We start from the raw sequence: 17,487 nt of genomic DNA, 5'->3' as shown, positions 1-17,487 counted from the left end.
TCTCAACAATGCCCTGTATAACTGATGCATAACCTCCTTACTTTTATGTCCAATCCCCCTCGTAATAAAGGATAGCATTCCATTAGCCTTCTTAATTACTTGTTGTACCTGCATACTAATTTTTGTGACTCATGTACTAGAACACCGAGATCCCTCTGCACCTCAGAATTATGCAGCCGTTCTCCATTTAAGTAATAATCTGCTTTTTTGTTCGTCCTGCCAAAGTGAACAACTTCACACTTTCCCACATTAAACTCCATTTGCCAGATCCTTGCCCACTCACTCAACCTATCTAGATCCATCTGCAGCCTCCTCATTTCCTCTTCACAACATATTTCCCTACCTATCTTTGTGTCATCTGCAAATTTAGCTACCATGTCTTCATTCCCCTCTTCTAAGTTATTGATGTAAATCGTAAAAAGTTGAGGTGGTACTTTAAATGGAAATATTGGACAAAATATCGAGAGAATCCTTGCTTCTCTTCAACGTAATTCAATGCGATCTTAAAAGTTCCTTTACCAAGTAGTTGGGTCCTCACTCACTCATGTAAGGCCTTTTAAATATTTCACTCTTGAATGTATAAGCAGCATTAGTTAAAAGTGGTGTATAAAGCCCTGGGCATGTGGTTTTAATTTGAGTTCTATGTTTTGTTACAGGTACACCCCTGTTGGCCGCTCTTTCTTCTCTGCACCTGAAGGATATGACCATCCATTGGGTGGAGGTAGAGAGGTCTGGTTTGGTTTCCATCAGTCTGTCAGACCTGCCATGTGGAAAATGATGCTGAACATAGATGGTGAGCACAATGATTTGGTTATGTTCCATTCCCCAAACTTAATCTTACTCCTATTTTTCCACTTGCATTCAAATTTCATTTAACAGTCAAAGTGTTTAAGAAATATTGCATATTGCTCCTGACAGACTGGGCTGCAGGAAGGTGTAGTAATACACCTTCTCAAGCGGAAATTGAGTATTAAAGGCAACATCAAGAATGTTCCGAGGGAGAAGGAGCGGGAAGATAAAATGCTATTGCTATGGTCAACTTGTATCGTTGTTCCATTTATTATTAAGTAGATTCTGTTCTTGCATTACTACATTTGGAGCTTTGATCACAAGCAGTCCATATCCAAATGCAGCAAGACCTGGACAATACCTAGGCTTGAGCTGACAAGTGGAAGTAGCATTCATGCCATAAGTGCCAGGCAATGACCATCTCCAACAAAAGAGAATCTGACCATCGCCCCTTGACATATAATGGTATCACCATTGATGAATCCCCCCACTATCAACACCCTGGGGGTTACCATTGACCGTAAACTGAACTGGACTAGCCATATAAATACTGTGGCTACAAAAGCAGGACGGAGGCTAGGAATCCTGTAGCGAGTAACTCACCTCCTGACTCCCCAAAGCCTATCCACAATCTACAGGGCACAAGTCAGGAGTGTGATGGAATCCTCTCCACTTGCCTGGATGTGTTTAGCTCCCGCAACATTCGAGTGGAATGACACCATCCGGGACAAAGCAGTCAGCTTGATTGGCACCCCATCCACAAACATTCACTCCCTCCACCAGCAACACACAGTGGCAGCAGTGTGTACCATCTACAAGATGCACAGCAGGAACTCACCAAGGCTCCTTAGACAGCACCCTCCAAACCCACAACTGCTAGCATCTAGAAGGACAAAGGCAGCAGACACATGGGAACACCACCACCTGCAAGTTCTTCTCCAAGCCATTCACCATCCTGACTTGGAAATATATCACCGTTCCTTCACTGTCGCTGGGTCAAAATCCTGGAACTCCCTAACAGCACTGTGGGTATACTGACGCTACATGGACTGCAGCGGTTCAAGAAGGCAGCTCACCAACACCTTCTCGAGGGCAATTCGGGATGGGCAATAAATGTTGACCTTGCCAGCAATGTCCATATCCCATGAACGAATGAAAAAAACAGTAGTTGTAATCTGGTGTCAAAACCTTCATCATTGTCTTTGCCACCTCCAGAGTTACCCATTCCATTGTTTTTCTGGCTGGCCTCCAAATCTCTTGCCTCCATAAACTTCAATTCATCCAAAGCTCTGATGCATGTATTTTATCCTGCACCATGTCTTGGTCACCCATCATCCTTGTATTTGCTGAAATTGGCAATCGGCCCCAAACAACTCAGTTTTAAAATTCTCATCCTTGTGTTCAAATCCCTTTGTGGCCTTGCCCTTCCTTGGGTGGAATTTTACAGCCCCCTCGCAGTGGGGATGGGGCTGTAAAATGCGGCAAGCTGTTCAAAACTCCATTGACTTTGGCAGGACCCTAAAATCCCAGCGGTGTAAAATTCCGCCCCTTATCTCTGAAATCTTCTTCAGCATGCAACCATCCAACAACTCTGCACTCCTCCAAACCTGGCATCTTGAATATTTCTAGAACCCTTCACTCAAACATTTCTGGCTGTGCTTTCAGCTGTGTTGGCCTTCAGCTCTGAAATTCCCTCCCTAAACCTCTCCGCCTCCCTCTGCTCCCTTAAATCCTTCCATGAAATCCATCGCTTTGACCAAGCTTTTAGTCATCCTTCTAATATCACCTTTGATTCGGTGTTAATTTTCATCTGAGTATGCTTCTATGAAATGCTATGGGATGGTTTTCTAAGGTAAAGGTATATAAATCCAAGTTGTTGATTAATCTTCTCAAATGGCATTTACTTATTTTTCTTTTAAACCTCGCCATCTTTTTGGAAAAAGTCTTTTGACTTATACACCAATCTTCAACCAAAGAGAAGGCAAGCAATTTAGCAGAACCAGTGTGGCCTCAAGGATTTTGGTAAAGCTTAATTATGGGAATTGACCCTAGGGGTGTTAATCAACATGCATCACCACCCACTTCCTTTTCAAAAGTGAGGATATTTAAACCTATTTAATCAGAATCAAGCAATTGCTGTGAGATTAGAGAGTTTTGGATCCAGCCCAGCTCTTTTTTAAAAAAGTGCATTCTGAATTCTCATTTATTTTGTTAACTTATCTGCTTTTATAGTAAAACAAAATTCCAAGTCTACTGTAGGACCCCAAAAAAATTCATAAAATATAAATAATTTATATTTCAGAAAAAGTTGCAGCACTTGATGCATCAAAAGAGAAACTTTCTGATAGATTTGTCAAAATATTGTTTTTTACATCATTAACCACCAGACTTAAAATGTATCTGATAAAGTAGCATGATGCAAATAGAAGTATCAAAAAGACAACTTGCATAAGAAAAAGTATTATTGAACACAGTATTGCTGTTTTATGTTGTCACTGAAGTGATTTCTAGCCCATTCTATGCTAACTTTCTATCAATCCTAAAGTGAGCCACGCCAAAGCACATTTGACTGCTGTCTTTCTATGCCACAGTGTATTATGCCCAAAGCGCTTCTTGATTAGAGGCAACAAGGCAGGGTTTTACTTGTGGAGAGTTGCAAAAATATGTTTCATCCCTTTAAAATGTTCCCTGCTAGGTGAATACCAGGTTTTTACTCCATGACTCCCTCCATGGCTAATCTAGAAATTCTCCATGTGGAGAATTGAGGGTTAGCATTCATTTGCTACTATGACAAATCACAAAGTTCCGGGACAAGTTATTGCAGTGCTGCTGAATAACAAACTTTATCAGGAGTATATCTTTATGAAGTTTTATTCTGTTTCCATCTCTACAATTACAAATCACTTTAACATGAAACGCCATCACTGATGGTTGGTAAGCTGTAACTCCCTGGGTTTGTACTAGAGGTAGCAATTTGGTCCGGAGCCGATTCTGCAGATGCAGAAGTAAAATTGAAACTTTGATTTGATTAAGGGTTGAAGGGTATAACTTTGTTCTTATCAGTGAAATGATGGGAAATGGAGCCTCAGTGCCCAGAAAAGGAAAAACTAAACACCACTTGAAATTGAAAGAGAAACTGTGATGATGAAGAAATGGTAACTGACAAATGTGAGTTTGGGAGATTACAGCTTTCACTGAGAAGCTTTGAGAATAGGATTTCTTTATTAAAATGTGCTTCTTAACTCTACTCCTAAAAGTTTAGTACTGCTAGAAATGGCTGATCAGAAAGACAAAGACATAAAAAGCATCCCAATAAAAATAGTAGAAAATCAAGGGAAAAGGGAGGGAGGAACTTGAAACAATCACTTGCACTAAAGAAAAAGTACTAGAAAAACCAATGGGACTAAAGGCTGACAAATTCCTTGTCACTGGTGGCCTGAATCCTAAGAGAAGTGACTGCAGAGATGGTGGATGCTTTGGTTGTAATCGTCCAACATTTCCTAGATTTGGAAATGTCCCTGTGGATTAGAAAACTGCAAAAGTAATTCCTCTATTAGAGAAAGGAGGGAGACTGAAAGCAGGAAGCTATAGGCCAGTTGGCCTAACATCTGTCATTGGGAAAATGCTTTAATATGTTAGTAAGGAAGTAGTAGCAGGACAATTAGAAAATCATCATAAAGTCAAGCAGAACCAACATGCTTCAATGAAAGGGATATTGTGTATGACATTTATTTAAGTTCTTTGAAAATGTAACGAGCAGGGTGAAAAACAGGGAACCAGTAGATTTAGCATATTTGGATTCCCAAAAGGCATTTAATAAGGTGCCAGGTAAAAGGCACAAGATAAGAGCTCATGGTGTAGGGGTAATATATTAGCATGAACAGAGGATTTGTTAACGAAATAGGAAGCAAAGAGTCAGGATAAATGGATCATTTTCAGGTTGACAAACTGTAACTAGTGGGGCGCCACAGGGATCAGTGCTGGGGCCTCAACCATTTACAACCTATATTAATGACTTGGATGAAGGGACAGTGTGTATTGTAGTCAAATTTGCTAATGATACAAAGATAGCTAGGAAAGCAAGTTGAGGTTAAGTGAGTGGGCAAAAAAATTGGCAGATGGAGCATAATGTGGGGAAAAAATTAGGTTGCCCACTTTGGCATGAAAAATGAAAAAACATAATATTTAAATGGAGAAAGGCTGCAGAATGCTCCTGTGCAAAGGGATATAAATGGCCTTATACATGAACCACAAAAAGTTGGCATGCAGGTACAAGAAGTTATTAGGAAGGCAAATTGAATGTTAGCCTTTATCACAAGGGAGATGGAGTATAAAAGTAAAGAAGTCTTGCTGCAATTGTACAAGACATTGGTGAGACCATACCTAGAGCACTGCATACAGTTTTGGTCTCAATTAAATATACTTGCATTGGAGGCAGTTCCGAGAAGGTTCACTAAGTTGATCCCTGGGTTGAAGGGGATTTCTTGTGAGGAAAGGGTGAGCAGTAGGGCCTATATTCATTGGCGTTTAGGAAAATGAGAGGTGATCTTATTGAAACGAGGGGGCTTAATGGGGTAGATGTTGGGAGGCTGGTACCGCTCATGGTGGGTATGTAGAACTAGGGGGCACAGTTTCAGAATAGGGGGTTTCCCATTTAAGACTGAAATGAGGAGGAATTTCTTCTGGGGTTGTTAATCTTTGGAATTCTCTACCCCAGAGAGCTGTAAGGGTTGGGTCATTGATTATACTCAAGGCTGAGTTAGGCAGATTTTTGAGTTACAAGGGGTCAAAGGTTATGGGGGGGGTGGCGGCCAGGCATGAAAGTGGAAACCTACCATGACCTTATTGAATGGTGGAGCGGGCTCGACAAGCCAAAAGGCTCCTATTTCTTATTTTCTTCTTATGTTCTTAATGAAGAATGGGTAAAATGTTGGCTCTTGACCGCCTAGGAGTGAAAAAATTAAACAAGTGCAATTATAATGGAAGCAATAGGGCATCAAACGAAGATGCTATTTCTAACAGTTGCAAGCATTTGCACTAAAAATTATTAAGCACCTCTGACAATGTTCGATTTTAAAAGTAGTAGCTACTGTAACTCTTCCTTTCATCAAGGAAAAGGGAAGGTCTTAGTTCTTCAGCTAGGAACTTTTTTTTAAATAAAGGGTACAAAATTAAAATTCTGACAATTCTTGCAGTTAGAGTTTGGAGCCATTAAGTTAGTTTTAATTGAAATTGTTTGCAAAAAATACAACTCAGTTGCATTGCCTAAAATTTTTGAGCACACTTAACTGCAGTACTCGCTACATTTTGTAATAAGATCAGTCGTGGAAGAGATGAGGTGCCTACTCATGCGTTCGGAACCTGCTAATGATGAGCATCTTAATCCTCATCTTATCTCCGCCTGCAAATTGAAAAATAAAAGATGCAGGCCTTAAATGTAAGTAAATGGGCATGATCAGAACATTTCATTTTATTGTATAGTGCTATGAAGAATCAAATAATCTAGCATAAATTGTTTAGTAATATTTACATGTTTCAAGTTGGTATACTATTCTTCAGGGCCAATTCTCTAATCTGAGCACAGAGATGAAATGAACTTTGTATCGTATACAGCCAATCCGAATCATGTTTTAGGTTCCAACCTCATTACCCATTCCAAGCACTAGGCATCCAGCCTATCACTGGGAAGTTTGTGGTGTGAGAGTGCACTGGTTATCTGATGGTGTTGGTGGCATTTAAAACTTAATCCTCAATTAATTAATACTTTTGAATTTGATGCATTTTGATAGGGCTTCGGTCTCTACCTTGGCTTATTTTAGTTTTGTCTATATTTTTAGTAGTCACATCTACCTTGGGACTAATGGAGCAGTCAGTTCAAGATCCAATCAACTCCTTCAGCCTACTGTCAATTAGCATCATAGTGTTGGACAGGGTCATTGACAGTGATGTTAAGAGGCACTTACACACCAATAACCTGTTCACCTGGGTTCTGCCAGGACCACTCAGCTCCAGGTCTCATTATAGCCTTGGTCCTAACATGAACAAAAGGGCTGTATTATAGAGATGAGGCAAGAGTGACTGCCCTTAACATCAAGACAGAATTTGCCTAAGTGTGGCATCGAGGCTTCCTCGTAAAATTGAAGTTGATGGGAATCGGGTGGAAAACTCTCCACCTAGCCCTTAGGAAGCTGGCTGTGGTTGTTGGAGGCCAACCATCTCAGCCCAGGACATGAGTTCCTCAGGTCCGTAGCGCCACCATTTTCAACTGCTTCAATAATGACCTTCCCTTCATCATAAGGTCAGAAGTGGGATGTTTGTGGAGGATTGCGCAATGTTTAGTTCCATTTGAATTTCCTCAGCTAAGAAAGCAGATTGTGCCCGCATGCAGTGTTACAATAATGAGGTTTATAAAATTATTATTTTGGGACTGTCTTTAAATTTAGAGCAAAACAAAGAATTTCATGTGACCTATGCTAAAGTCTACCTGACAACAGGTCTGGTTAATGGGGCAGTAAATATTATAGGAGGGCCCAGATTGTTTTACTGGGAGGAAGGGCAAGGTATCCGCACTTGCAGACGATGGCAAAAGCAGCTGTAATGCTGGTTTACAGACTGTGGGTCTCCAAGTCCCAGGGGAATGTAAAAGATATCAGGTTGTAAAAGGGTCTACTTTGAACTATCCATTTGATTCCAAGATAGGATAAAATTGGTCTTCAAAGAATAGCTAATCGTTGTTTCTACCTGGCCATAAGGCTCATGTGATTCATGTTGCCATAGGAAAGGGTGCAGAGGAAGCCTTGCAAGGATTGGGTTACAGGCTTTCCTAAAATATCAGATAGGTAGGTTAGTCTGCCAGGATCTGGGAAAGGGAGAGCAGCTATAGACAACAAGAGGCTGTAGTTCCCCACGCAACAATGGAAAGACCAATTTCGTGAGGAGTTAACACAAGGCTGGATGATTTGCCTAGCTATAACTAGAGGGAAAAGTCTCCAGGAAAACTCATAACATAAAGACAGTTCTGGAGTTAAAAGTTTCCAGGCTGGGAAAGGATAAGATCGGAGGTAAATCCTCAGAAGCTAAGTATCATTTTTTAATTGATTCTGGGAGAATTGAATGTCTACCATACTTAAAGAACAGTGTTAACGTATAGCTGTAAAATGGATTTTTCCAGTCGTGCTAAAATTAAAGGGGAGAAAGTTTATTTCTGAGATTTCGAGTATAAGTTGCCTACCAAAGTTGCTTTTAGTTTGGTGTTACAGTAAAAATCTTAAATGTGAAATCTTGTTGTTATCCTTTCAGCTATTAACTGGAAGTTCGAATTTCTTTTTTTAAAAAAGTTATCGGTCTCTACGGGGATCGTTACAGCAGCAAGACCTGTACAGCGTTCAGGCTTGGGCTAATAAGTGACAAGTAACATTCGCTCCACACAAGTGTCAGGTAATGACCATCTCCAACAAGAGTGTCTAACCACCTCCACTTGACATTAAATGGGATTACCATTGCTGAATTCCCCACCATCAACATTTTGTGGGAGGGGGTCACCATTGACCAGATAGTTAACTTATGGACCAGCCATATAAATACTGTGCCTACAGTGGTGTTCCCCAGGGGTCAATGCTAGGACCATTGCTCTTTTTGGTATATATAAATAACTTTGATTTTGGAATACCAAGTAAGATTTCAAACTTTGCTAATGATATCAAACTTGGAGGAATAGCAAACCCGTGAGAATGATATGAATCATCTACAACAGGACAAAGGTAGGCTGGCAGAATGGACAGACAAGTGGGCAGATAGAATTTAATACAGAGAAGTATAACATAATGCATTTTGGCAGATGGGATAGGGAGAGGCAATATGGACTTAATGGCACAGTTCTAAAGAGCAGGAACAATGGGACTGCATGTACATTGATCTTTGAAGATGGTAGGTCATACTGAGAGAGTGGTTAGAAAAGCATATGGGATCTTGAGCTTCATAAATCGAGGTGTTAAGTACAAAAGCAGGGAATTTATGCTGAACCTTTATAAAACTATGTTCTGGCACCAACTACAGTATTACATCCAGTTCTAGTCATCACATTTTAGGAAGGAAGTGAGGGTCCTTGGGAGGTGCAGAGGAGATTTACCAGAATGGTTCCAGGGGTGAGGGAGTTTAACTGCAAGGTTAGGTTGGAGAAGCTGGGATTGTTCTTGGAGCAAAGGAGATTGAGAGTAGCTTTGATATAGAGGTGTACAAGATTAGGGCAGGTTTGGATAAAGTAGACAAGGAAAAACTGTTCTCATTAGCTGATGGTACAAGGAAGAGAGGACAAGTATTTACGTTCTTGAGCAAGAGCTGCAGGGGGATATGAGGAAGTATATTTTTACACAGAAAATAGTAATGACTTGGAACTCGCTGCCCTTGAGGGTAATGGAAGTGGAAATGATCAATGATTTCAAAAGAAAATTGGATGGGCACGAATGAAATAAACTTGCAGGGCTACAGGGATCGAGCAGGGGAGTGGGATTAACTGGATTGCTCTACAGAACTGGCATAAAGCCTTCTGTGCTAGAATGAATCTTAAGAACAGGTCAGAGGCTGGATATTCTGTGGCGAATAACTTGCCGCCTCAATCCCTAAAGCCTTTCCACCATCTACAAGGCCCAAGTAGGGTTTGTGATGGAATACTTTCCACTTACCATGATGAATGCAGCTGCAAAAAAACTCAGGAAACTTGGACACTATTCAAGACAAATCAGCCTGCTCTATTGGTATACCATCCACTACCTTAAGCATTCACTTCCACCACCACCACCATGAGTGTGTGCTCTGTACCAAAAGACAGTGCAGCAACTCACCAAGGCTTTTTTTGACAGTGCATCCCAAACCTGTGACCTCTGCCACTTAGAAGGACATGGGCAACAGGTGCATGGGAACAATACTACCCACACGTTCCCCTCCAAGTCACTTAGCATTTTGACAGGAAATATATCATTATCTGGTCTTTAATTGAGTACATTAACCTTTCCCTTCTGGTGAATCAAAATTTGATCTATAGATAAAAGCAAAATACTGCAGATGCTGGAAATCTGAAATAAAAACAGAAAATGCTGGGAGAATTCAGCACGTCTGAGAGCGTCTGTGGAGAGAGAAACAGTTAACGTTTTGAGTCTGTTTCTTCTTCAGATCTATAAATTCCTACAAAAAAGGATAGAAGAGTACAAAAATTCAAGACGTTCTGAAGTCTTGACTAATTGAAAACTTGAATCTTCTTCCGTTATACAAATCAGAAGGACACTGTGGCTTAAAATCTGTTTTGTACATTTGCCTAGACATTGAATATTTCTGAATAGGCTTAGTATTTTGTTGAAGTAAACACAAGTATTTCTATAATAGACTAAGTATGAAGAATTAAGATTAAGTACTGGAAATTGCAATGTTGCTTTTTGTTTGATATTCATTGGATAACAACATCTTGAACTATTCAATGTCCAGGCAAATCTACAAAACCGATTTTAAGCCAGATGCTCAGACTGTCCTCCTGATTTGTACGATGGAAGTAGATTCAAGTTTTGAATTGGTCAAATTTCAGAACTGGTTTAATTTTTGTATTGCTCTAGTCTTTTCAGTAGGAATCTATACATATTTTTAATTGACCCAGAAGGGGAAGGTTAATGTGCTTGATTCATAGATTTTTCAAATTACCTATCTGGTGGAACAGTGAGTGATTTTATTTGAAGGATTTTTCAGATACTTGAATGACTCACTGAAACCACTGATAGCAAAAAGCATACCATCAAATCAGGACATGATGTAAATAAACCTCACTTATCACATACTATGTGTTATCACTAAGTGCGCAACACATTCTCTGAAAACAAAACCAGATTTTAATCTTGAACTGAAAATGTCCTCCATAAGTAACATGTGCTTTGTCATTAGTACAGCTTTTTTAACATTAGTTTACTATAAAGACCTGTCATTGACAATTTTTGATACTTTTTTGAGTGCCAATAGCTTTGGTATGCAAACTTGAAATAATGAAACTGATAGTTAAATCACCAACTCTACATGTTAAGTCAGCACTCGCCTTTCAGTTTTCTTGATGAACTTGGTTGTAAGAAGGCATCCCAGCAAAACCTGGGTATAATAAGATGCACGATCCTGCAGTGTTCCAAAACAGTAGCAGTTGAAGAGTTAAAATGATATTGTGATTTCAAGTTGTACTGCTACACTCCTAGCACTGTTGCTGTTATAACTGAGGAGTTTAAACCAATTTTTAAATTTTGTTCATCACTGTTTGTGTCATAGTGGACAGCAATTGACAAGTTTCAGCAATCAAACAAGATGATTTTGATGAGTGGTGATGCACCGCATAATTTAATATGTGGCATTTGTATTCATTTAACTGGCCGTAAAGGAAATATAATGTGTTCTATTTATATGTATCTATGTCTGAGATTTAGACACCACCACCACCTCCCCTGTTGATATGTTTACATATCATTTTGGCCTTTAACACCTGTTTGGGAACAGGCTGCCTCCATACCCATACACTTCATGTTATTATAAAATTGCATTCTCTCATAGAAACAGATGTGCACTGCTTACTATTTACTATCTATTGATTTACCTTAATGTTATGTTAATCAGCTGATGTGGGTGAGGACCAGGAGTCGGTGATTTCAGAGGAAGGTTGAAAGTGTGACTCATTCAAATGGAATGTTTCTGTGGTTATGACAAATCTAGGCAGTTGTGGTTCTTTCAACTCTGTTTAGTCATTTAACATTTCATGTGTCAGATTTCATTCTTGATTTTCAGTGCCATGTTGGGAGTGTTTTTTAATGCAATTTTTTCAAACTTATTGAAAAGTTGAACATAGTATAAATGGCATAAATGTTAAAAGCCTGACTGTCTCTGAAAACTCATACTTTGGTATGTAACTGTGTCTCTAATTTTACTTGATCGTCACTTGAGTACATTTGATATATTTGAAGCTTAACATTTTTCAATATTTTCAATCAGTGAGAAGTGCAGTAAGCGTAGTGTTCTAAGTGTTTAAAATTGACTGTACTTTTTTACTATACTGAAGTCAGTACCAGAGACCACACTACTGCCTCCAGAGAGTCTGAGGTAAACCAACTGATACTTTCTGCAGACACTTCCAATGTTGGTCATCAGGGCCAGAGAGAAATCATGAGCCCTGGTGCTTCTCCTGTTTCTGGGCCCCTTAACTCCATACCACTTCCCCTTCATCCTTTGGGCGCCCAGATTGGGAACCATAGTCACATTGGGGTCGAACTGTTTCATATAGCTTTAAAAAAACCTTATTGGTCTTTTGTACTCTATGATCTATTTATAAAGCCCATTGATCGTTATGGTTTCAGTATGTTACTTGGGGCTGGGGTTAGACTGGAGTTACATTAGGGTAGTTTTTTTTTAAATCTATATATCATTGACAATATTACAGTTAGGTTTAGTGTTAGGATTGAAACCACTATTTGACACACCATTGTCTCTAGGCTCTTCTTTTTATTCCTTCACACAGACCAGTCAGAAAGCAACCTCATGCATTGCTGATTCAAGGAATAGTCTTCCTGCCCAATCTCGAGTTCCTCACTGCTTCCACATCTTTGTTTACATCGGGGACATTAAGCTTGAGTATTTTGTTAGAAGTCCAGGTGGATTCAGATGTTCCACTGGGTGCATTCAGTTATCTGAATTTTTGTAAAAGTCTTCTGACAATAACATGTCACCAGGTGGCTCCAGTCACTTTCTGCTTCCACCTGTCGAACCCTCTGTGTTTTTCCATTAGGGTCAGGGTTTTGTTTCAGTGCTTTTTTCATTGCTCTGCTCCACCTTTTCAATTATGTGTATCTGAAGGTAAAAGGATGTTTGACCACTGAGCTGAGGAGATGGGTGACTCTCCACTACGCAGAGAGTAAAAGCGGCGAAAGATGGACTCGAGCGGAAAATCAAAACCCAACTGGGAAAATGGGAGCGGACGGATAGTGGCAGAGAAAATATGAGGCTGTGATTGGAGGAACAGAAAGTGGGAGTTGCACCCTACTGGCTGTCAGATATCACGGTTTCGGCGGCCACCGATAGAAATTCCCCATTTTGCCAATAGTCCGTCCACCTATGCCGGAGATTTGTCCCTGTCCCAAGCCCTGGTCTACAACTCTGCGAAAGCGCATTAAAGGGACTGATCGTTGAAATGCTTGACTTGGGATGTGTGATAGCTCAGGAAAACAAATATCCCACTTTACTGAGGATTGCACATCCCTTTCATTCACTCCTTCATTTTTAAGTTTAGTAGATAGGTGCAATCAGTTTGTATTTTACTTTGCTTAGCAAAAATTATTTTATTTAAAAAATTTAAGCATAGCTACGCTAAGCCAAATATATCTCAATCAGCCCGCCTCACTAACAGAAAGGGAGGGTGGTGCATATTCCAGGATACAAATGTGAACATCAGGAACCCACTACTCACTTTTGTTACTACTTGTTATTAATAAGTCAGGCCAATGGAAAAACTAACCTGGAGAAAGAATTAAGATAAAATTCATGTTGATGGGGTTAGTTGCAGAACTCAAAAGTAAAACCTCTCCCTGCTACTGCACTAACCATGGCCCAGGGCCCTTCCCCTCCCAACCTCTTCTCTAAGTCTGAAGTCCTCCCCCAGTCTAGCCCCTTGACGGTGGTGTCAGTGGCCTGGGCCCTTCCCCTCCGTACATTGAGAAGAAATCGGGAGGGGAAGGGCCCTGGGCCACAGACGCCACCGTTGACAACATCGAAGGACTGGGAGGACTTCAGGACTCAGAGAAGATGAAGGGATAGGGCCTTTAATGGGGAGGAAAAGTAAATGTTCAGAACAACAGCAATCATTGGCCAAGTATCCTGTCAATCAAATGGTCTACATGCCTGATTGGCTGCTTTGGATGCTGAGCATCCCCATTGACAGGCTTGTCGGCCAGTGAGCCCAGGCCTCCCCCTAGAGGCATGGGCCCCAGTGATTAGCAACCCCCTCTCCCAGGCCCTGTTGGTCATGTTTCCTGGCAGTTGGCAGCTGGTTTTGCATCTCCGCATTTGTACAGACTAACAAATAATTTGGCAGTCACTGACCTGAACAAACGTCTGTCAACCAGTAAAAGAGGTACAATACCCATAGATTGTAACATCAAAACAACTATACTTGCACCTACTGCAATTCTTCAATAAGTGTGTCATAATAAAATGTTATTCTGAGGTTAGTCAAATAAAAAAAATCAGTTAAATACAAAACTTTTTAAACAAGTGTTTAATTGCATGTTGCCTATAAGTTGAGTTAAACCATTGTCAGATCTGCTAAGATAATGGTTTCTTCCTTGATCCTTAAGACTGACTTTATCCTGCTTCCCTTGCAGAAAGCGCAACGTTATAACCAAGTACATCAAATAAATTGCAAGGTGAGGGAGTTGAATTAACAGACAAAGTTTATGACATAACCATGAATGGTGCTATCATTGGATGGTGCAATCAGTTGAAACCAAAAGCAATTGTAGCAAACACAGATGCTTTGTGAAACTGATTATAATGGTTATTGACAGTATAGAAGAGCTCTACAATTTGAAAGGCCTGCATGGGACCAAACCCTGGAATTAACCATTTTCTCAGCAATGCTGAGATTTGGTCAGCATTTGGGATCAAATCCATGTCTAAATCTCTGTAAACCAGGAAATAAATTTCAGGCAATGAAACTCCTTGGGAGAGAGTTCCACAAGCTAAAGCAGTGTGGAAATGATCTCTGTTGGTATTCCAAATAGATCATGTGTACTAATGCAGAATGTTTAGAAGTGTGGTAGTTTTTTGCAAGTTGTTGGGCAAAGAAAAGGAATCATTGTTCTTTTCTGATTTGTAGGAGTAATCCACAAAACTCAAGTGTTCCTCTGAGTGATGACTTTCTTACATGCATGTATTTGTATTGCTGGGAACCTACTATGCTATTCTGTCAGCAACCTACTTATGATAAATATTCACCTCTAATCATAGCTTCACCTTAATTAAGATCTCCAGCTGTGGTTGAACATATTCTGGGAAATTTTGTCATAAATGCAAGCCTTAAAGAACAAAGGGGAAGACTTGTAACTATGCAACATTGTGAGCTTCAGTGCAAGCACTAAGAATTACTGTTGTAGCAAATTTAGCTAGTTTTTGCTTTGACATTTTTTCTTCCAATGGTGGGTGTTGCCTGGAAATATGACTCAGTTTTGTTGTATGATTCACTACATGAAAGTAAGGAAATCTTTAATTAAATAGTGGTTTTCCCCAGACGTATGGATTGCAGCACCAAATTGAATTGAACAAAGAAAAAGAACTTGCATTTATGTCGCACTTTTCATAACCTCAGAGTGTCCCAAAGTATTTCATTGCCAATTAAGTACATTTGAAGTATAGTTACTTGTAATGCGGAAACATTACAGCCTATTTGCACATGGCAAGGCCCCACAAATAACATTGAAATAAATGATCAGAATCTATATTAACGTTTAAGGGATAATTGTCAGCCAGGATACCAGAAGAACTCTCCGGCTTCTCTTCAAATAGTGTCATGGGATCTTTTATACCTATCCTAGATGGAAATGGAACCTCAGTTTAAACATTTCATCTGAAAAATTAAATTCATAAATTTATTAGACTGATTTATCCATGAAGTGGGAAGATTTTTGACACTGCACCCATTTTAGAATTGAGCCTTCATAGGACATGAATAGTGCAATTTTGATTTTGTGTTTACCCTATGTCCACTTTAGCAGTTTTTTCACACAAATATGTTATGTCTTCTTTCTGGTCTCTCCATTCTCTGGCTTCAGGTGGGATGAAGTACTTATTTTTCCTCTGTTCCTGCTTTGTTGTTTTCCACTGAGCTATAATTAGTACACAAGTAAGGAAAACAAAACTTAAAAATCCCTTTTCTCTCAGATTGAGAATATGTGACATTATCTTTGTGAGTGAGTGTAACTGTTAATTCAACTTGAGATATAGCAGTAACATTTTCCACATTCAGGATCTGCATTATTAGTATGTCCACAAATAAAAATAATGCCCACATTTTTCTTGTGCCCATATTTGTTATAGAAATTGTGTAATCTATAAACTTGCATGATAAATCCTTACATCAATATTCCTAATGGAAAATGACTACTTAAGCTTGTCACATTGTAATTACTGTACCCTCTACAAGCCCCTTCTCCCACTGCCACTATAGGTTCTGCAGTTTAATTACAGCATGGTGAGTTTTCACAGGTAGCTACCATTAGGAATTTGAACCTGGGAATTTATAATGGCAAATGAAAAAAATACCATGTATGACTTTAAAATGGGGGATGAATTTCACTTATGCTGTCTGGTCCAATTATTCTCTGCCCTTTGATTTGTAATTCATCTGAAGGTTACACTTGGTCTTGGTTCCTTTCATGCAAAATTAAGAGATTAACTGCTATTTTTTAAAATTATTTTGGTTAGCACTAGTTTACCCCCGGTGAGCTATTTATGTTGTATAATTGATTATGTTTTTTTTTAGAATAAATTATTAGTCAGATGTGGCCGATTGCAAAGAATGACAGTAAGCCAGACCTCACTTTGGCAACAGTGATAATGACATGCCAGTTTTGGCTCTGAGAAACAAAACCAGGATTACTGGCTCTGCCTGGGAACATTATTGATCCTTTCAATTGCTAATTTATAATTCTGTGGAATTTGTTTGGTTTTTGTTATGTGTAGATTCAGACACCCAAATAACTCAAGTTCAGAATTTATTCCTGACTGATTCAAATTCACTTGCTCAGTAATTCTCTCCTTTGCATCTTTGTGAACAACCATTAGCAGCAGTAAAGGTGTCATAATTCAGTATCTGTGATAAAATAAATGTAGAATTGAAAGATGTAGAACCACTGCATTCCGCCATGTAATTTGTCATGTTTAAATGAGTAAATTCTTGCTTTCAGTTGGGGAGGGGAAATGTTGCATATCATGAGTAAGAAAAAGAAAATTGAAGGATAACTTCATTATCACCTCCTATTGAAATCCCCTATTATCATCAGACTGCCATTGGTAGCTGTGTCATCAGCTGCCTAGCCTGAAGCTCTGGAATTAACTCCAGAAATCGCTCAGCCTTTCTGCACCTCTTTCCTTTAAGTTATTTCTGAAAATTTACCCCTTCTAACCAAGCTTTTGGTCACTTGTACTAATATCACTTTGTGCCTCGGTGTTAAATTTTGTCTGATTAAAATTCCTGTGAAATGGCTTGGGATATTCTTACTGCATTATAACAATTACACAGATTCTTATTTCAGTACTATTGCACAGGCACTGTCAGCCTCCAAGTAGCAATTTATGTTGTGAGAGCATTAGCAGACTGTTGAGGCTGGAGGGTGTCACAGCTGATTCCAATCCTGAGCTCATCTGTATTTACATACGTGTTTTCATGCTGGAGTGAATGAAAAGTAATCAGGTAGAAGAACCCTGGCTGATTTTTCTCTTTCCCTTTCCTCCTACTTCCAACTGCATGGGCACAGAGATCACTTGTAGTGTTAACAACAACTGCTCTTACTGAAATTGGCAAATCAACATTGATCAGGAATAAAACTTGGGAATATTTGTGCTGTATAACTTAATGCATTAAGCAGTTTCTTTAGCCAACAGATTATCAGAAGAACAATATTGCATTGTTATGTG

At 39.5% G+C, this 17,487-nt stretch overlaps 1 protein-coding gene across 4 annotated transcripts in view; it reads left to right on the top strand.

Annotated features, from left to right (window-relative positions):
• The window catches only part of LOC144695953 (protein argonaute-3), a 163,748-nt gene that overhangs the window by 94,987 nt on the left and 51,274 nt on the right, over window positions 1-17,487 (top strand). For all 4 annotated transcript variants that reach the window (XM_078567064.1, XM_078567063.1, XM_078567066.1 and 1 more), the window contains one exon: window positions 657-793. In XM_078567064.1, the coding sequence (XP_078423190.1) occupies window positions 657-793 (137 nt within the window). The remainder of the gene's footprint in view (window positions 1-656; window positions 794-17,487) is intronic.

The sequence above is a fragment of the Cetorhinus maximus genome, chromosome 21 (genome assembly GCF_964194155.1).
Source record: "Cetorhinus maximus chromosome 21, sCetMax3.hap1.1, whole genome shotgun sequence".
Lineage (NCBI taxonomy): Eukaryota > Metazoa > Chordata > Chondrichthyes > Lamniformes > Cetorhinidae > Cetorhinus > Cetorhinus maximus.
The sequence above is the reverse complement of the archived record's forward strand: the minus strand, read 5'-3'. Positions and strand labels throughout refer to the sequence as shown.